We start from the raw sequence: 17221 nt of genomic DNA on the forward strand, positions 1-17221 counted from the left end.
CCCACCCTAATGCATAGGTTTGGATAGTGATGGTGGACCCCGTATCATATTAACATTAAGGCAAGATTGGTGGGATCCACCCTGTGCATAGGTTTGGGTAGAGATGGTGGGGCTCACCTCAATACTGGATGTGTAAAATAGCAGGCCTCACCCTATGAGAAAACATGAGGTGTAAAATAGTGGGTCTACCAGTCAAGTGTAAAATGGTGGAAGTTCCATCCTCAAATCACATGCGTATGATAAAAGATCTAAGAAATCAAGGGTTTAAATTTTCTTGCAAGAACCCTAATGGACGCTTTTAGATCAAAGGCCTAGGATCATCCAGGATCGACAAAAGTGGGCCCTGGTAAATATCTTTTACAAAGAGGCTAAAAGTGAAATTTTTTTAAGCAATTTCTATAATGAATTCTAATGATCAAGAGTGTGTAATCTAGATAGTGGGGGATAAGCTTGCTATGTTAGCAGTGAAAGAGCTCACCAAGCGACTAGTTCTGACTCTGTCGTAGAAGAAGGTGGTGGGGCGACTACCCGCTACTAGATCTGGCAAACGGGTGGGCCTGGCTGGGTTTCACCCAACCCGTACGGCTCTGGGAGGTACGGGCCGGGTCACAAATGACCCGGAATCTTATGGGTCACAAATGACCTCACCCAGACTCGACATGTATGGGCCTGGTGGACCCACTGGTCACCCAGTTGTTGTTTTTTCTTTTTATTCCCACGCTGTAGGATGAGCCAAACGGTCAAAATTGATAGTCTTTTTTCAATAATCTTGTTGATTGATGAATGATTAGTGCAGTAATCAAAGTTGCCGTGAGATTGTGAGCTTTTCACATGCTCAAACGTAGATCTGGCAACGGGTGGGCCGGCCCGGGCTGGGGTTGACCCGGCCTGTACATGTCCGGGCCAACAGGCCTGGAAATTTTACTGGTCACTAAGCTTGGATCCGCACCCGGCCCGTACAGCCGAGTTGACCCGCGGGTCACCCGGATTTTTGACATATTTTTTAAGATTTTTTTTTGTTTGTATAGGGATTTGCTAGCCACCTTCGCCAACCATTTATGTTCACTGTTTGAGAGATTTGTCTTATTGTCGACGTGGTGCAAATTGCAAAGATTGGCAGAAGTACGATTTGTGAAAAGGTGGCTAGCATTAAATAATAGCAATAAATAATAATCAGGGGTAGTAAGTTTTAAATGAGAGATTACGGAAAAAAGGTTGCAAAGTAGAAAAATTAAGAAAAAACAATTACTGAAAAAACTACATAGAAAAAGAAAAAATTATGACAGTTACGGAAAAAAAAGTAAGGTGCCAAAATAAAACCTTTTGCACTTCTCTACGGTCACCCGCGGGTCCACCCGGACCGGCCCAGTTGTGACGGGCCGGGTCCACCCGCGGGTCAATTTAAAACTAGTCAATGATTGGTGACCCGGACCCCTTAATTTACGGGCGGCCGGGTGGACCCGCAGGTCCGGCTCACTTTTTGCCAGGTCTACTCAAACGTTCCTAGTTTTCAACATTGATGTGATACTTTGTCTTCTTTTATTAGCTTTCAGAGTGAAGACGTCTTTTATAGGACCTTAACATGATTCACCCGTGGGTCCACCGGCCCGGCCCACTTTTGATGGGAACCGTACGGGCCGGGTGGACCTGTGGGTCAATTTAAAACCGGTCAATGATTGGTGACCCGGACCCGTAATTTACGGGAGGGCCGGGTGGACCCGCGGATCCAGCTCACTTTTTGCCAGGTGTACTCAAACGTTCCTAGTTTTCAACATTGATGTGACACTTTGTCTTCTTCATTAGCTTTCAGAGTGAAGACTTCTTTTATAGGACCTTAACATGATTCACCCGTGGGTCCACCCGGCCCGGCCCACTTTTGATGGGAACCGTACGGGCCTGGTCAAATTTCAACGGGTCACTAATTTAGTGACCTAGACCCGTAAATTACGAGTGGGCTGGGTGGACCCGCGGGTCTGTTTTTGCTAGGCCTACCCGCTGCTGCTGCGCGGCTGTTAGATCAACATAATGGGCCGAACCAACCGAAGAAACCAGGTCAACTGAGGGGCTAGAGCACCACCAAAGCTTGAATACCAAATGTGTGTGCCCTACCGCTTCGACTGAACGAGCCTGTCCCCTTACAACCCTGATGAAAGCCGCCCTGTGCTTCAAACTATGATAGACATGGGGGAGAAGGTCGGCATCTATCTGTTCGCAAAAGCCTTTCTTTCATAATAGAGGGATTTGGACCACGACCCATTTTTTCCTAGGACCACCAAAGTGAGTCTTTTTCCTCGAATCCAGGAATGATGCCTTCAGTGGTTAGCTTTAGACCATCTACTCGTCTTTCTTTTCCAAGCCACACTCTCGTCTAAGAAAAGGTGTTCATATGGAGGTCCACGATCATAAGATGACCCACGTTATCCTAATCTGATGAAGAATAAGTCCATTATTTTTCAAAAAGTACTGTGAGCCCACTTCATAGGATGATCCAAACCGTTCATTTCTTGGGCCAGATCCTTAATTGATTGTACGCCGTAAATCATCTCGATCCATAGGATGATCCTAATGATCTTGGTCTTGATAAGGTGAGGCCCATTGTTTTAAAGCATGTCTTGGTCTTGCTAAGGTGAGGCCCATCATTTTACACCATTGCCCACCATTTTACACCATGAGTGGGCCACTGTCTCCACCCAACTCCATACATAGTGTGGGGGGCACAATTTTACACCACGCTTTGACAGTGGGTCCCACCAACTGCACCCAAACCAATGCATCAGATGAGGCACGCCATTTTGGGATGGGTCCCACGATCTCCATCCACGACCTGGTGGGGCCCACCCGTTTGTACCCCCATGTTTCAATGGGGTGGGTGGGACCCATTATTTTACGCTGCATGAGCCAAGAATGCTAGTAGTATACAATGATACAATTTCACCTCAGTCGCAATCATGGTTTTAAATTTCGGTTTCGGTACCGGTTCTGGGACCCACTGAAATCGAAATTTCAGCCGAAATTTGGCGAAGCGATAAAAACAATATTTTATTCGATACGAAATTTCGGTGAAATATTAAATTAATTAAATAAAAACAGGTTTTTGGGAGAAATTTTTCGGAATTTTGAACCAAAATTTTGGACAAAATAAAATACTATTTCGAGTAAGTGCCCGAAATTTCGGTGTCAGTCCCGACCGAAATCTCAAAATTTAAAACCATGGTCGCAATTAGGCCCATAAATCAGCCTTCCACTCATATTGTGAGGGGCCGATATTATTTTAAAAAAAATATCCCCTTTAAATGAGATTAATACCAGCTCTTCACAAAAGAGTAAAAGGCTAATCTACGGGTGATGCTAGACTTCGTCACGACGGAGGTGAAACAGTCTCATTATATAGAGGAGTATCGTTATCAAAAAGTGGGAGTGCGGATATTAATGGAAAATTGTGTAGATTAAGAAGATAGGGGTCCTACTTCTTAAATGGTTTGATGATTAATATTGTTCTCACTCAATGTGGGGTGTAGGTTGCACCGTACAAGAAAATAAGAAGAGTATCAACTGGGAATTCCATACCCAGGAAGGACGCAGGTAAAATATTGAGGAAGGATTTAATAAAGCTTGCAATTAGAGAAGCAAAAGCTTAATACTTACTTTGTTTCTACATTAATAAGGTTTTCCTTGTAATATTTCTATCTCAATTCAAACTTAAGTATTATCATGAGTGGTTTAAAATATGGGATTCACTAGGGACCATCGCAGAAGGCATTTCGCGGTTGGGCTGTTGCATATGAGAGCAGCTGCACATACTCACTTTTCAGCTGTTTTTGTCTTCTTCGTTTAGTTCATCCGAGGTGGCTGATGTCACATGCACCAGCCCTGCTGTGAAATGTCTTCTACGATGGTCTCTAGCAAATCCCTTTAAAATATTTACCAAACACTTCCAGTTTATTTCACATGGTATAGTTCACCAAGCAAGCTTCTTATAACCTTGGAGCCATTCGTTTGACCTCACCTTGATCAGGTGATCCTAGCCCTTGAATTTGTTCCCATTCTGTTGACCTCATGTTGATTGGGTGATCTTGACCCCTTGATTCGACAAAAGCTAAATCAAAGTTGTTTTAGGACTTAATTTTATGGATGGGATCTTAATTTGGCATGTTACCAAAGACCATGTGGCTCGCCTTATGATCAGAGATCAATGGTCTAGATAACACTTGCGTATCCGAAAATTGATGGCTAGGAATCATCCAATGGTGCTTGTCAACTAGTGTTTGGATTGTAAGAATTTTCTTTAGCCTTCTTCATTTCTACTTCATCTTCAACCATGGACACCCTCCGATAAGCTCACTCGTCACTCCCATCATTTGTGGGATGTCACAGATTGGAGCTTTACCAACCCTTGGATCAAAAGACCACATTTCAGCATCATCAGACTGGCGCCAACCGTGGGACTGTTCTTAGGTCCAACTAAAAGTTAGCCAAGGACACCACCAACTAAGAGCCCAGCAATTGTTGCAAGTAGAGTCAATTCCCGTTTCTAGTCGGGTTTACCGCCCCAGAGAAACTCAACCTCCCCTCATGGATGAACCTCCGGTGTTCTCGATAGGGCCCCAAAGAACGAGCGACTCCGACCAGGGCCTGAGGCCTGCTGACCTCCCGCAAGGCCCAGCAGGGAAGGAAACCCCTGGAAACTCGCCGATCCTGGGTCGAATAGACGCTCTCGGACCGCGGGCGACCTGGATACGATATCCTTTTCCGACGAAGACTACAAGGGCATCGGCACCCCGTATGACGACGACATGGTCGTTCGGTTAGTCATTGCCTACCTCAACGTCGACAACATACTGATCAATTCCGGGAGCTCAGTGAATGTTCTCCACCACGACGCATTCAAGCGAATGCACTCAGGGTTTGAAAGACCGGTCCTAGTGGATAGGTTTGTCCACGGATTCTTGGAGGAGATGATAAGAGTTGAAAGCGAAGTCGACCTCCCAGTAACCTTCGACACCGAGCCTTACCAGAGGGCCATCCTTCGGATGTTTTTAATAATAAGAGTCCCCTCTGCGTACAACGCCATCATCGGTAGGCCAGCCCTTAATAACCTTGAGGCCGTTGTCTCTACACAACACCTCAAGATGAAATTCCTTAGCAACCGTGGTGTCGGGAAGGTGCAGGATGATCAGGGGGCGGCCTGCGTCTGCTACGTAGCAACTTTCAAGGGCACCAACCATGTTGAAGAATTCTTCCCCATTGAAGCTCCAGACATCCACCACTGGATATTGTACCTTTGTTGGGGTAACTTAGTGTCATAGCGAAATAAGAAATATGACATAGTTTCCAAGTCAAGCACAAAAGTAGAATATAGAGCCATTTCACATACGAGTGGAGAGCTTATCTGGTTGTGCTCTCTCCTATCTGAGATTAGCTTCTCTTCATCATCCCCAGCTCAGCTTTACTTTGACAATAAGGTTGTTATTCACATTACTATCAATCCTGTATTTCATGAGAGAACCAAGCACATAGAGGCATACGGTTTTTTCATATGTCAGATAATACAAAAAAGGCGAGGTATGTGTTTCCTTCACTAGATTAGTGGATCCGCTAGCCGATGTTTTTACCAAGTCTTTGAGTAAAGCTAAGGTAAATGATATCTGTAACAAGCTAGGAATGTATGATATCTACATTCCAGCTTGAGGTGGGAGTGTTAGAAGTGTATATGTGCCTAAAGGCAATATGACATGTGTACTCTTGTTCTCTTTTATGTAAATAGTTAAATACATAAATGAGGAGCTCATCTCCAACTCACTAATTCTCTCCATTCTCCTCTCCTCTAAACAACAATTATCAAAAGATCAAACAAAAATCACAATTTAGAGGAAGAGCGAGAAATAGCATGGCTGACCAGCTCCCTTCTTAAGATCTTTCCTGCTGGATTTTTTGGTATTGAGTTGATGAATGCGACTCGACGTATTTTTTTATATGGTGCAACCTGCAGCAAGAATAGTTAGCAATTGGTGCACATAGGAAGACTGAGTGGTAATTGAGAAAATGGTAAACATCATTAGGATTTTTGTTCTCTGTAACAGTAACTGATATTAACACTTCTTTGCTTTCTTTAGCCTAGGATTAAAATGGGAAAGTGTTAAAAAAGAAAAAAAAACAATAAAAAGGAAAAACCCCATCAAAAAGATTTCTCCATGTCCACTTTAGTTAAAAGGAAGGAAAATATGCATAAAAAACTGATCAAGAACTTACGGCCTCTTTGGATAGTGCTATTGGCTAATGGTTTTTTTTGCATATAATCTTATGTGCAAAAGGTTTTGAAGTTAAGGCTACTGATATCCCCAGGACCATGATTACATAATGGGGTGAACTCACCTTGTTTTACATCGTTTAACCAGCTGTCAAAGGCCATTACAATTCCCAAAAAGCTCTCAGCAGTCAATAAAAAAAAATGTAAAACAAGGTGAGTTTGCCGCATTGTCAAAACATGGTCGTGCGGATATCAATAGCCTATTTGCATATAAGATTAAATTAAAATAATACTTTTAGCAAACCACGACCAAATCTGGTGACATCCAAAGAGGCATTTATTATTTGTGTGTGTGCGCGCGCGCGCATTAGCAAGTAAAGTTTGTTCAAATGAGCCCAAAAATCGCAAAAAGAGAGACATCTGCCATGCTCATATGGTTCCATGTAAAGTTTTTTCAAATACTCAGTGTTTAGTAGAGTACATCACATGAACAACATTCTCAATTTCGAATAGCACCAGATAAATCATATCTTTTGAAAATTTTCAGAAAAAAAAAAAAACAAGGTGGAAAACCAAATGTGGAAATAAAGAAAGTGTGCCAGTGATAAAGATACTTTGGTTAACAAGTAGGTAATGGTAATGGACTCGGGAATCGACATTCATGTGAATGGAAACTTCTTATTTATTGGTTTATCACTGCATATTTCATCCTTGATATGAGGTGGGGTGGTATAGAAACCCTTGAAGTTATGCATGCCTCTATGTTAGCCAGCCCTATGTAAAAAGGTAAAAGGCAATCAATTAAGACAAACTTAGTGCACAATGCCTAAATTTATGGGAGTAAATACAAATATAATTAACTTATTCATTGGGCAAAAACCAAGTTCCAAATCAACCTGTATGTTTTCCATGAACTCGATATACAGATGAATTCATGAAGAAAACAAGAGGAGATATCCAATCACGAATCCGCCATTGCTTCTTTTTTGGAAGAAGCATTTCGTTTTACTTCATAACACAAAATGTGAATGCAACTACAAATTTATCATTATTTGAGTCTTATGCCCTGTTCGTTTGAGATTGTGGCAGCTGATTGTCACCCACTAAACTGATTATTGGACCAAAAATTAATGCAATTATGGGTCCAGTAATCAGATTGGGGGGTGGAAATTGGTTGTCATAATCCCAAATGAACAGGGCATTAGTAATTATACGTGCCTGTTTCGCGACGAAATCCATGACTTGTGATTCATTGAGGGTGCTTCCTGGCCGTCTCACCACAAACGCCATGGGTATTTGCCCCGCGTCTTCATCTGGGTACCTGTCATCTTATAACAAGGGCGTATAAGGAAAAGACATGTGCAAGCTGACATGAATTGCATTTTAAGAAGAAATAAAAAAATACTCTTTACTATAGTAGTTCAACTATGCCGAAAACTGGATCAAGATTGCAATGAATGAACCCGTACGGGTGTGGCTCTTTGGCTTAAAAGTCATGGGTATGCACCCTATTGACAAGAGTTCGAATGGCACCGGGCTTACCCAATGCACGTGGTTTAAGGGTGATTGCGTGCATCCGTAGGGAATAGTCCCGCCCTAAAAATTGGCGTTGGGATACCCTATGTCATCAAGAGAGAGAGAGAGAGAGAGAGAGAGAGAGAGAGAGAGAGAGAGAGAGAGAGAGAGAGAGAGATTACAATGAATGGAGATTGGTTATTGGTCTTATGAAGTATTTATGATGGTTAATTTTCATTCATGAGAGAGCATTTCATTCCTCATGAAAATCAGTACTTCAAAGAGTATAACAACTGTAAGAACCTGGAATGAGATGTGTAATTCTGTGGTACATGAATACAAACCATTCTATATCATGAATACAAACCACCCTATCTTAATCTCATATACATATGTATGTATGGCCAATATGTAATAGTCGTAAAAAATTACAGTAATGCCTCTTTGACATCCGACTTGACAATGACAATCTGACACCCTGCAATCAAAATACCAAACACTGCAATATATGAAAGCTCTACTTTACAATGCCCCTTTTTAATGCATTAGAATCATCTGTAAGTTAAACTACTTCTACAATAATGTGTGTTTCTCTTTAGTAGATTTAGATTTGCTTTCAGGAAGCTGGACACACTTGAGGGTATATAGACCTGTGTATGCAGATAGAAACTCACAAGCTCTATAAATTCAATTTTCGTTCGCAATTTCTTCCCTACTAGTACATAACAAAATCAGGAAGAAACAGATGTAGCTGAAAAGGGTAAATGTTGCTGAAGAGTGTTGAATGGTAGTTTAGTCATTATGAGTATGTTGAGGGGGCTGTAGTTGTTAGTGATTTTGGATTTTCAAAATCATGTGTTTTGCATGTTTTAGTGTTTTGGAAAATGTTTTATCAAAAGCGTTTGGGAAAAAGAAAATATTTTCTTGGAAAGATTTGCTTTTACAAAAGGATGTAGAAGTGTAGTTGAAAAGATAGTCCCGTACCGGATGAGAGAAAAGAACGAAAAGGGCTTATAAAGCACTACACTTTTCTATTACTTGTTTGATTGCACATTGGGTTGAACCCATGGTTGGACCCGCGGGACGGTGCAACGCACCGTTCGCACACGCGCGGCCTGGGCAATGGGCTATAGGGCGCATAGTGGTGCTTTATTGGCACTTTTTTAGGCACACCATAGATGGTTGATCTAACGATGACTGGGTTGGAGAGAGGTTTTACTCAAACCAACAGTCACATCTAGGATCGATCAGGACCGTTCAATATCAATGGGTGCGATCTAATGGTCAGATTTCAAACATTCTGGAAAGGTGCCCTGTAGAGGTGTTTTTCACACTGAAAAGACACCAAGTGGTCTACAAAATGTGCAGAATTCAGTCATTTCAATATAGAAAAACGAATTGGCAATTCTGACAGACTTTACACTCTCTTCTACACTCCTACAAAAATCCCCAAGTATTTCTACATACTGTTTTTCTTTTGTTTACTGTTCTAGATACTGTTTTTCTGCAGAAACAGAATCTAGAGATTTCTCTAAGGCTTGAAATTTCGGAAGGGCATTTCGGGTTTGATTCCGCTAGTGCTACGCGTCATCAAACATTAGTAGGGCTTCCCTACTAGGCTTCATTGTATCTTGGAGGCAATTCGCGGATCCCCTTTGCCCACTACTAGTATGGGCGAATCTTGTCTTAAGGAAAGTGATATCACGCCTTGAAGCAACAAGTTTCTGTTTTCTATCAACAACAGTACCCTCAACATATTTTCCAACAGTAGTCTCTTTGTACCATGTTGCCCTACTTTGGGCCTATATATACATCATATTCATGGGAGAACTCCTTAGTGGAGAGTGTATCATCTTCTCCCTCACTCTTCTTCTTCCTCTCTGTCCTTGTCCATTCTCCATTCTAACATGGTATTAGAGCCAAATCTGATCCAATGATAAAACAAAAAAAATAAAAAAAAAGGAAAAAAAAGAAAGGAAGAAGAAGAGTCCCTCACGTATCCTCCCTCTCTCTCATTCTCGCACCAGGCCTCATCTCACACACTAGCCCCAAAACCCATGCGCATTTGCGCAAGGGGTCCTCACGCACTACCCTCACCCCCTCTTTTTGGTCATTGCACAATACCCGCCTTCCCATCCCCACGCACTACCCCCCACCTCCCATTTGAGCAATCCAGTAAACCCATCCATGCCGTAGCCGCTCCTCTCTCCAATCAGTAATCCAATCCCCGCGCATCTAGTGAGTACCCTCGCCACTTCGTATCTTCTTCTTATCCCCTTGCCATTTGTCGTAAAATCCATACCCCTCATATTCTCTTTCCATTCACAGTACACCCCTCCTCTATATTCTAAATCCATCCTTAATCCCTCATCCCTCAATCCAAAGCCCCAAATCTCCAAATCCTCTTGTAATTCTATCTACTCCCCCATTCCCCATAACCACCGCCACTGAAAGTAGTAATCCCCAATCCTTTCCTCCATTTTGATTCTCCATCCAAAACCCCAAACCCCTAATCCCAAACCTAATTCCTCCGTAAGCAATTTAATTGGTTTGTTTTCCATTTTTCATCCCCAAATCCATAACTCTTTTCCAAATTCCCAAACCCTGAATCTCTGTTACGAACCCAAATCGGTTCGCAACGGATTTGATCTTCTCAGAGGGAAGATCAGCCTCTTGATCCACTTCGAGGGAAGGATCCGTCCTCCTTTGTGCACAAAACACTTTCTAGAACAATTTTCTTCATTCCTTTCCAAAAGATTGACTACATGTTATTTAAAAAAAAACCCTAATCTAGATAACCCTTATCCCTAAGAGTCCTACCCAAACTAAACAACTAATAAAGCAACAATATCTAAACTTATTTATTTAATCCAAGTGGGGCCAGATAAGGCACGTAACAATCTCCATCCAAAACCCCAAATCCCAAATACCAAATTTTTTGTTCTAAATCCATAAATCCTCTTTCTTTTCTAAATCTTAGTCCATTGGTGAGTTCTTTCTAGTTTCCTAACCTCCCTCTTTATGGTTTAAGTCCTCTATTTCTTTCTTTTTTGAGCCTCATCCCCATCAATCTCCATCCTAATCTTTGTTATCTCTCTCTATTCGTTGTGTTGTATGGCGTTTGTGTTGATATCAAAAGTGCATGCCCAGTGTTTGATAAAATGTCAGAAAGAGTTGTGGTGCCTTGAAGTTATTCTTATCGGTGCAAGTTGAAGGCCTTCGGCCTCATGTAATTCCATGGATGGAGTGTGGTGTTTTTTTGTGACTCGGGGTTATGTAGGTGCACCCCTTTTTTGTTGGTTGGTTCGTTGTATGGTTGGTTGTTGGTTTATGATCATTATTGGTTGGGTTGGTTGTGGTTATAGTTGGTTTATTGATTGGGTTGATCGTGCTTGAGATCATAATTGTTGTGGTTGGTTGTTGGTTGGTTCTTCGTGTTGTTGGTTGTTTCCTTCCACGCTTGATGTTGTTGGTGGACTCGGTGCTTCTACACATGTGTAGTTGCCTTGCGTAGTTTTATGCATTCATTGTGGTTGTTGTGGTTTGCATTGTAATCTACTTTGATGGTGGCTATATGCCCGGTCGTTAGCGTTACTTTGGCCTTGTTATTGTTGTAGCTATATGCTCGATCATTTGTGTTGCATTCGGCCGTGTTGTTGTTGTAGCTATATGCCCAGTCGTTAGAGTTGCTTTCGGCCATGTTGTTTCCTCAGGCGAAGTGCTATTTGGTTGTCGTTCGTTCTTTGGTTATCGTACGCCCCGTTGTTGAGCGCATTGGTTGTTGATCCTCGTTGTGATGGGCTGATTTTCTATCGCATGGTTGTTGGTGTTTTTCTTTTGGCGCTATGATGTTCTGTTGATGTCTACTCATCGTCTTCATTGTGAGCGCCTTTGGTGTGTGTTAACCCAAGGGCTTCCAAGGGTTCAACAAATCACCTTTTCCTTATTGTTTTGATGCTAGCAAAACCAAATTAATTAGTCTTTATGTGCTAATGTGTTGCACTGCAGTGTTGTTCTTTATACAGGAATTTCATATGTCAATTCAAAGTTAGCACATTAGCACAATACAACACCACACACGGCTTGAAGATCAACATGCACAAATGAACCAAGAGAGCTTGCATACATTAGAGACATCATCCTTGGAAGGTGTCCAAGTCAAGAGCTAAAGTTGAAGATCCCACAAGCATGCCTTGCACAATGTCATTGAAGTTGAACAAGTGTCGGTGACCTTCTCGAGCGTTCAAAGCGGAGATCATTCAAGAAGAGAAGTCACATGGACCAAACCTATATCAAGTGTTCATCTACAAGCACAAGAGCCCAAAGAAGATCTTTGAATCCAATGCAATCAGGGAGTTAGAGTATTTTTGTAACGACCACAATTTTTCATTTTTATTTTCTTATTGATATTGGCACATCATTGTCTTATCCATAGTATTGAGTTTTATTTTTAGTCGTAATTAGTTTATGGACTTGATTAGTGATGGGGTTTATTGGTTGATGTAGCAGACTTTATTTAAAAAGGAATAAGATTGCGCACTCATTTATTTACTTCTTAAATTCTTTATCTCATGTATGGTTTTTAAAAAAAATAATTCATGTGGTTTTTGTTGTCTTTTCCCCGTAGCGACCCGTTGTGTAAATTGGGTCGTTACAATTTTACATTTTCTAGATTGTAATGAAGATCTCTTTCAAAGTGGTTTTGCATTTCAAAGCGTTTTCAAACTATTTTCAAAACCACTCTTGAGACCTATTTGTATTTCATAGAAAACATCATTCACAAGTCTCAAAATATGTTTTAAAACCATGGACCAAAGCACAAAGACCAAGGCCCAAAATATCAAGTTTCAAAGTTAAAACAGCATTTTAGTACAAGGCCGGTCCGGTCGACCGCGGATGGGTTGCTGGAAATCCAGTAACCAACCCAACATACTAGGCCGGTCGACCGCAGATAGGTTGCCGGAATTCCAGCAACCAATCTGACGGATTGGACCGGTCGACTGAGTAGGACCAGTCAACCGCCGCTATCGGGAGAGCAAAAATAAAAATGACCAACGGGCTTTGACCCAATCGACTGACCCTCCCCGGTCGACGGGGTCTGCAGCAAAAAATAGTCGTTGGGGTTCAAACGGCTAATTTTCCTTTTGACCGTTTTGATTCTTTTCTTGCCCATTTCACCCCCAAATGGTCATGAATCTATATATATATATATAGGGAAAGGTGTGCGTACTCGGTCGAGTAGATAAGCTTATCTACTCGGTCGGGTTAAAAACAGTGGGGGCCCACATTTTTTGGGTGATCCAAACCATTCATTTGAAAGGCCCTTACCTAGATAGGGTGTCCACAAAAAATCAGCCCCATAGGATCATCCTAACCCATCCAACAGTGGAGGGAAAAATGGGCAGATTTGTGGTCAAGTTGTGTTTGTCCATTTTTATATATATATGAGAAAAGTGTTTCTAAGCACATGCTTAGATAAACTTATCTAAGCACATGCTCAAAAACACATGTGGCCCACATTTTTTGGGGGATCCAAAGCATTCATTTGGAAGGCCCTTCCATGGATAGGGTGTGTACCAAAAATCAGCCCTATAGGATCATCCTAGCCCAATCAAAGTTGGAGTGGAAAATGGACAGACACTGTGTGCCCATGTTTCTGCCCATTTTCCCCTCCACAAATGGCAGGGTTAGGATGATCCCATATGGCTGATTTTTGGTACACACCCTATCCATGGAAGGGCCTTCCAAATGAATGCTTTGGATCCCCCAAAAAATGTGGGCCACATGTGTTTTTGAGCATGTGCTTAGATAAGCGTATCTAAGCATGTGCTTAGAAACACTTTCCTCTCTCTCTCTCTCTCTCTATATATATATATATATATATATATATATATATATATATGAGTTTTAATCAAACATTTTACTACTTTTGGAAAGATTGAAAATATCATTTGAGCTTAACTTTTGAAATCTATCATATTTCTTCAAGAGCTTTGATTTTCCATACCCATTTTAAAGATCTCCATATGCTTCATTGTTTTTAATCATTGGAGAGTTTGAGAGCTTTCATTGTAATTATATGCCTTCCTAGAGGGTTTGAGGGTGCTTCCTCTTCGTCATTCAAGATTATTTGGTGAGAAGAGTTTCATCCCTTGATTTGTAGTGAGAAGGGCTTTGTCCCTTATTTAGTGTGATTGTACCTCGCCTTCCGATCCGGGCTTCGTGTGGTGTCGGATTTAGTGGAGAATACCCAAGGAGACAAACTTGGAAAAGTGGAGTAAGTCTTTTGGACCGTGTTGAGAGGTATTATAGTCTTTATACCGTGTTGCCCTACTTTGGGCCTATATATACATCATATTCATGGGAGAGCTCCTTAGTGTAGAATCTCTCATCTTCTCCCTCACTCTTCTTCTTTTTCTCTTTCCTTATCCATTCTCCATTCTAACAGATGTGGTAAACTTCCCTCAATAAAAACTAAATATGGGAAGACGTAGAATTTTTAGACAACTGAGAAATTTTAAAAGTTGATTTGCTTTCTTTACTAGCATTTGTCTCAATTTCAATTTTAAATCTCTCCTACGAATTCTAGCGACCAGCTGTCATTCTAAATGTTACATCTAAGATGCTAGAAATTGTAAAGACGCATTAAAAAACTTTTGTTTCTCCATACACATAAATGTTGAGAGGTTCGGCCTATAGCTAAATTGGTTGAGGGTTTGTGCTTCAACATTAAGGCCTTAGGTTCAGTCCCAGATTAGCTACCAAATAAAAAGAAAAATAAAACAGTGTTGAACCCTGATGTTATAGAGTAGAATGTAGTTACCAGCCTAGATGACCAAGAGGTACATTTCTATGATGAAAGTAGGCAAAGAGAAATGGATAACTACTTAAGATGGAAAATTCCATGATTTGAAACCTCCACTCCTGTATCCATGCTTAATCTAGAATTTTGTATGGCCAAAAAGTTATTGAGGAATCTTCCTTCAAGTCCCCAATGCGCTTAATAAATCCAAAGAACTTCCTTTATGCAGTTTCCCAATTTTCGCAGAAACACAAACTATGAATCATCTGCAATTACACTTACTCTTTGGAATTAACAAGCCAAAGAATATTAGTGTTTAAGAGAGTTTGGCTAACAGAGAAGTTGAGGTTATGAAATAATGGCTTATGGGAGCCAACACATCATGTGTATGTTGCTTATGTTCTAGTAGGTCATTCAAAACAACTTAACAAGGTTCTTCCGCCAAAAGTGATAAATAATTTTCTAAAATCGGAAGGGCTCCATCCATATTCCCTGATGTCATGGAAATGTTCCATAAACTTCTATTAGTGTTGGAAGGTGAATCTTTTTTCAGTTGAGTTGGATCATTTTGAGAAATCATGTATGCAAATAACAGGATAAGTTGAAGACACATTTATCAGTTCTTCGTTTACAGAGGATTTGGTGTAGACTTTTATTTATTTATTTATTTATTTGTTTGTTTGTCAAACTCCAAACAAAATTCAACAAAATTAGCCAAAAGATAGGCAAGAACACCATCATATACGTACGGAACAACTGCAGCGTCAGCAATTTCTGGATGAGATTGAAGTACTTGCTCCAACTCAGCAGGGGGAACCTGCATGTGGTCCAATTTGAAATAGATTAATTTGAAAAGTGACCATTGTTATACAAGTTTTTTTCAAAACTAATATAATTACCTGATATGCCTTGTACTTTATCAGTTCCTTCAACCTGTCCACGATGAAGAGGAATCCATCATGATCAAAGTAACATAGATCACCTGTCTTCATCCAGCCTTCTGAATCCAAGGTAGAAGCAGTCGCATCATCATCGCCTATGTAACCTGCACTAACATCACCCGACTCCATTCATCAAATAATGAATGAAGTAATATATTATCTATATGACTATATGGATTAAAAACTTCAAACGAGATCCTAATGATATTGAAGGATTGAATCTTCAACTTGCACTGTTTTTTCATGCATGAAGAATATTGGTAATCGTCTGGCTATTCATGATTTAGAAAACGATCTGTCATCCAGAAATAAAAGGCATTGCACTCCCTTTTTTCTGATAAAAATGAGTTGCATATGGTCTTCATGGTTCGTTTTTCAGGAAATCCAATGAGTGCTTCACTCATTGACTAATAAATACTATACCTTAGTCCACTAAATTTCTTCATTTGTTAGACGGTCCATCTCTAAAATAAGATATTGTCATAATATGAAGATATGTCAGATATTGTTAATCTGAGAGGAGAATTATGCATGCATTACCTATAAATGAAGGGTTCTACTAAATACATTCAATTACTAGATAATAAAATAAGAAAACTATAAATTTCAGTGTTACTTCTTCCTTGACATTTGCTTTTGTACTTCATGTTCACTCTATTTCTTTGAATCTATTCTCAGTCATTAGTCTTACAGAAACTATTGTAAAACTACCAATTACTCCAAAAGCTTAAGCCATTGGAGAAGGCATTGATTTATTTTATACTTTAACACTCCCCCTCACTCGTGGTCCCTCTCTCTAGGGTTGGCCTACATGTGGCACATGTGATCCCTCTTTTGGGTTTGGCCATTACATGTGGATTTTTGCTATCAAGGAGGTTTGAACTCAGGACCTTTGGCTCTGATACCATGTGAAAACTACCAATTAATCCAAAAGCTTAAGCCGTTGGAGAAAGCGTTGTTTAATCTTTTATACTTTAACACATATAAATTTCAGTATGAAATTCTTTCCTTTGGACTTGAAAACAAGGAAGATAATTGACAGCGGTCATAATGAGGCTTATATATTCTCGACCTAGTTGGAACATCCAGTCCTATGGCTCTTCGTTCATTATCTGTCCAGAATAAAGACCGAGTAATGTAGTGGCATTCACAGCTTGGACATGTTTCCATTTCTAGTTTATGTTGTTTGTTTCCATGTTTTTTGAATTAAAATAATAGAATGAATCTACAATGCGAGATGCGCCAGTCGTCTAAACAATATAGGATATCTTTTTCTTCCACTGGTAATAAAAAGATGAGTTCTATTTCATATTGTGCATTCTGATGTGTGGGGGCATCTCTGATTGTGTCTTTTTATGGATATTGCTACTTCATTTGTTTTGTCGATGATTTGTAGCTGTCTTATGAAATTTGGAGATGAAGTCTTGAGCATATTTAAGATCTTTCATGAGATGATTCACACCCAATTTAAAAAGATAGAGAAATTCTTTGATCAAATAATGGGGGTGAGTACAGTTTTCATGCTCTACAAAAATATCATATTGTATTAAGTTTCAAAGTTCATGTCTATATACTCCACATAAAATAGAGTAGGAGAAAGAAAAAACTATCAACTTTTGGAACTTACCAGATCCTTGCTCCTTCGAGTGAAGGCTGCAAAATCCTATTGGAGTGAAGCAGTTTTGACTGTTTCATAGCTCATCAATTGTACGTCAT

The 17221-nt window shown here is 40.4% G+C and overlaps 1 protein-coding gene across 1 annotated transcript in view; it reads right to left on the bottom strand.

Annotated features, from left to right (window-relative positions):
• Positions 1–5728: 5728 nt before the first annotated feature.
• LOC143860486 (4-coumarate--CoA ligase-like 9) overlaps positions 5729–17221 on the bottom strand; it is a 30792-nt gene continuing 19299 nt past the window's right edge. Inside the window, exons 4-7 of the mRNA XM_077371158.1 lie at positions 15464–15609; positions 15314–15381; positions 7466–7568; positions 5729–5983 (exon numbers count right to left, since the gene is read on the bottom strand). Of these exons, the coding sequence (XP_077227273.1) occupies positions 5858–5983; positions 7466–7568; positions 15314–15381; positions 15464–15609 (443 nt within the window). The 3' untranslated portion in view covers positions 5729–5857. The remainder of the gene's footprint in view (positions 5984–7465; positions 7569–15313; positions 15382–15463; positions 15610–17221) is intronic.

The sequence above is a fragment of the Tasmannia lanceolata genome, unplaced genomic scaffold (assembly GCF_043159265.1).
Source record: "Tasmannia lanceolata isolate RefF3 unplaced genomic scaffold, GAP_Taslan_0.1 ptg000037l, whole genome shotgun sequence".
Lineage (NCBI taxonomy): Eukaryota > Viridiplantae > Streptophyta > Magnoliopsida > Canellales > Winteraceae > Tasmannia > Tasmannia lanceolata.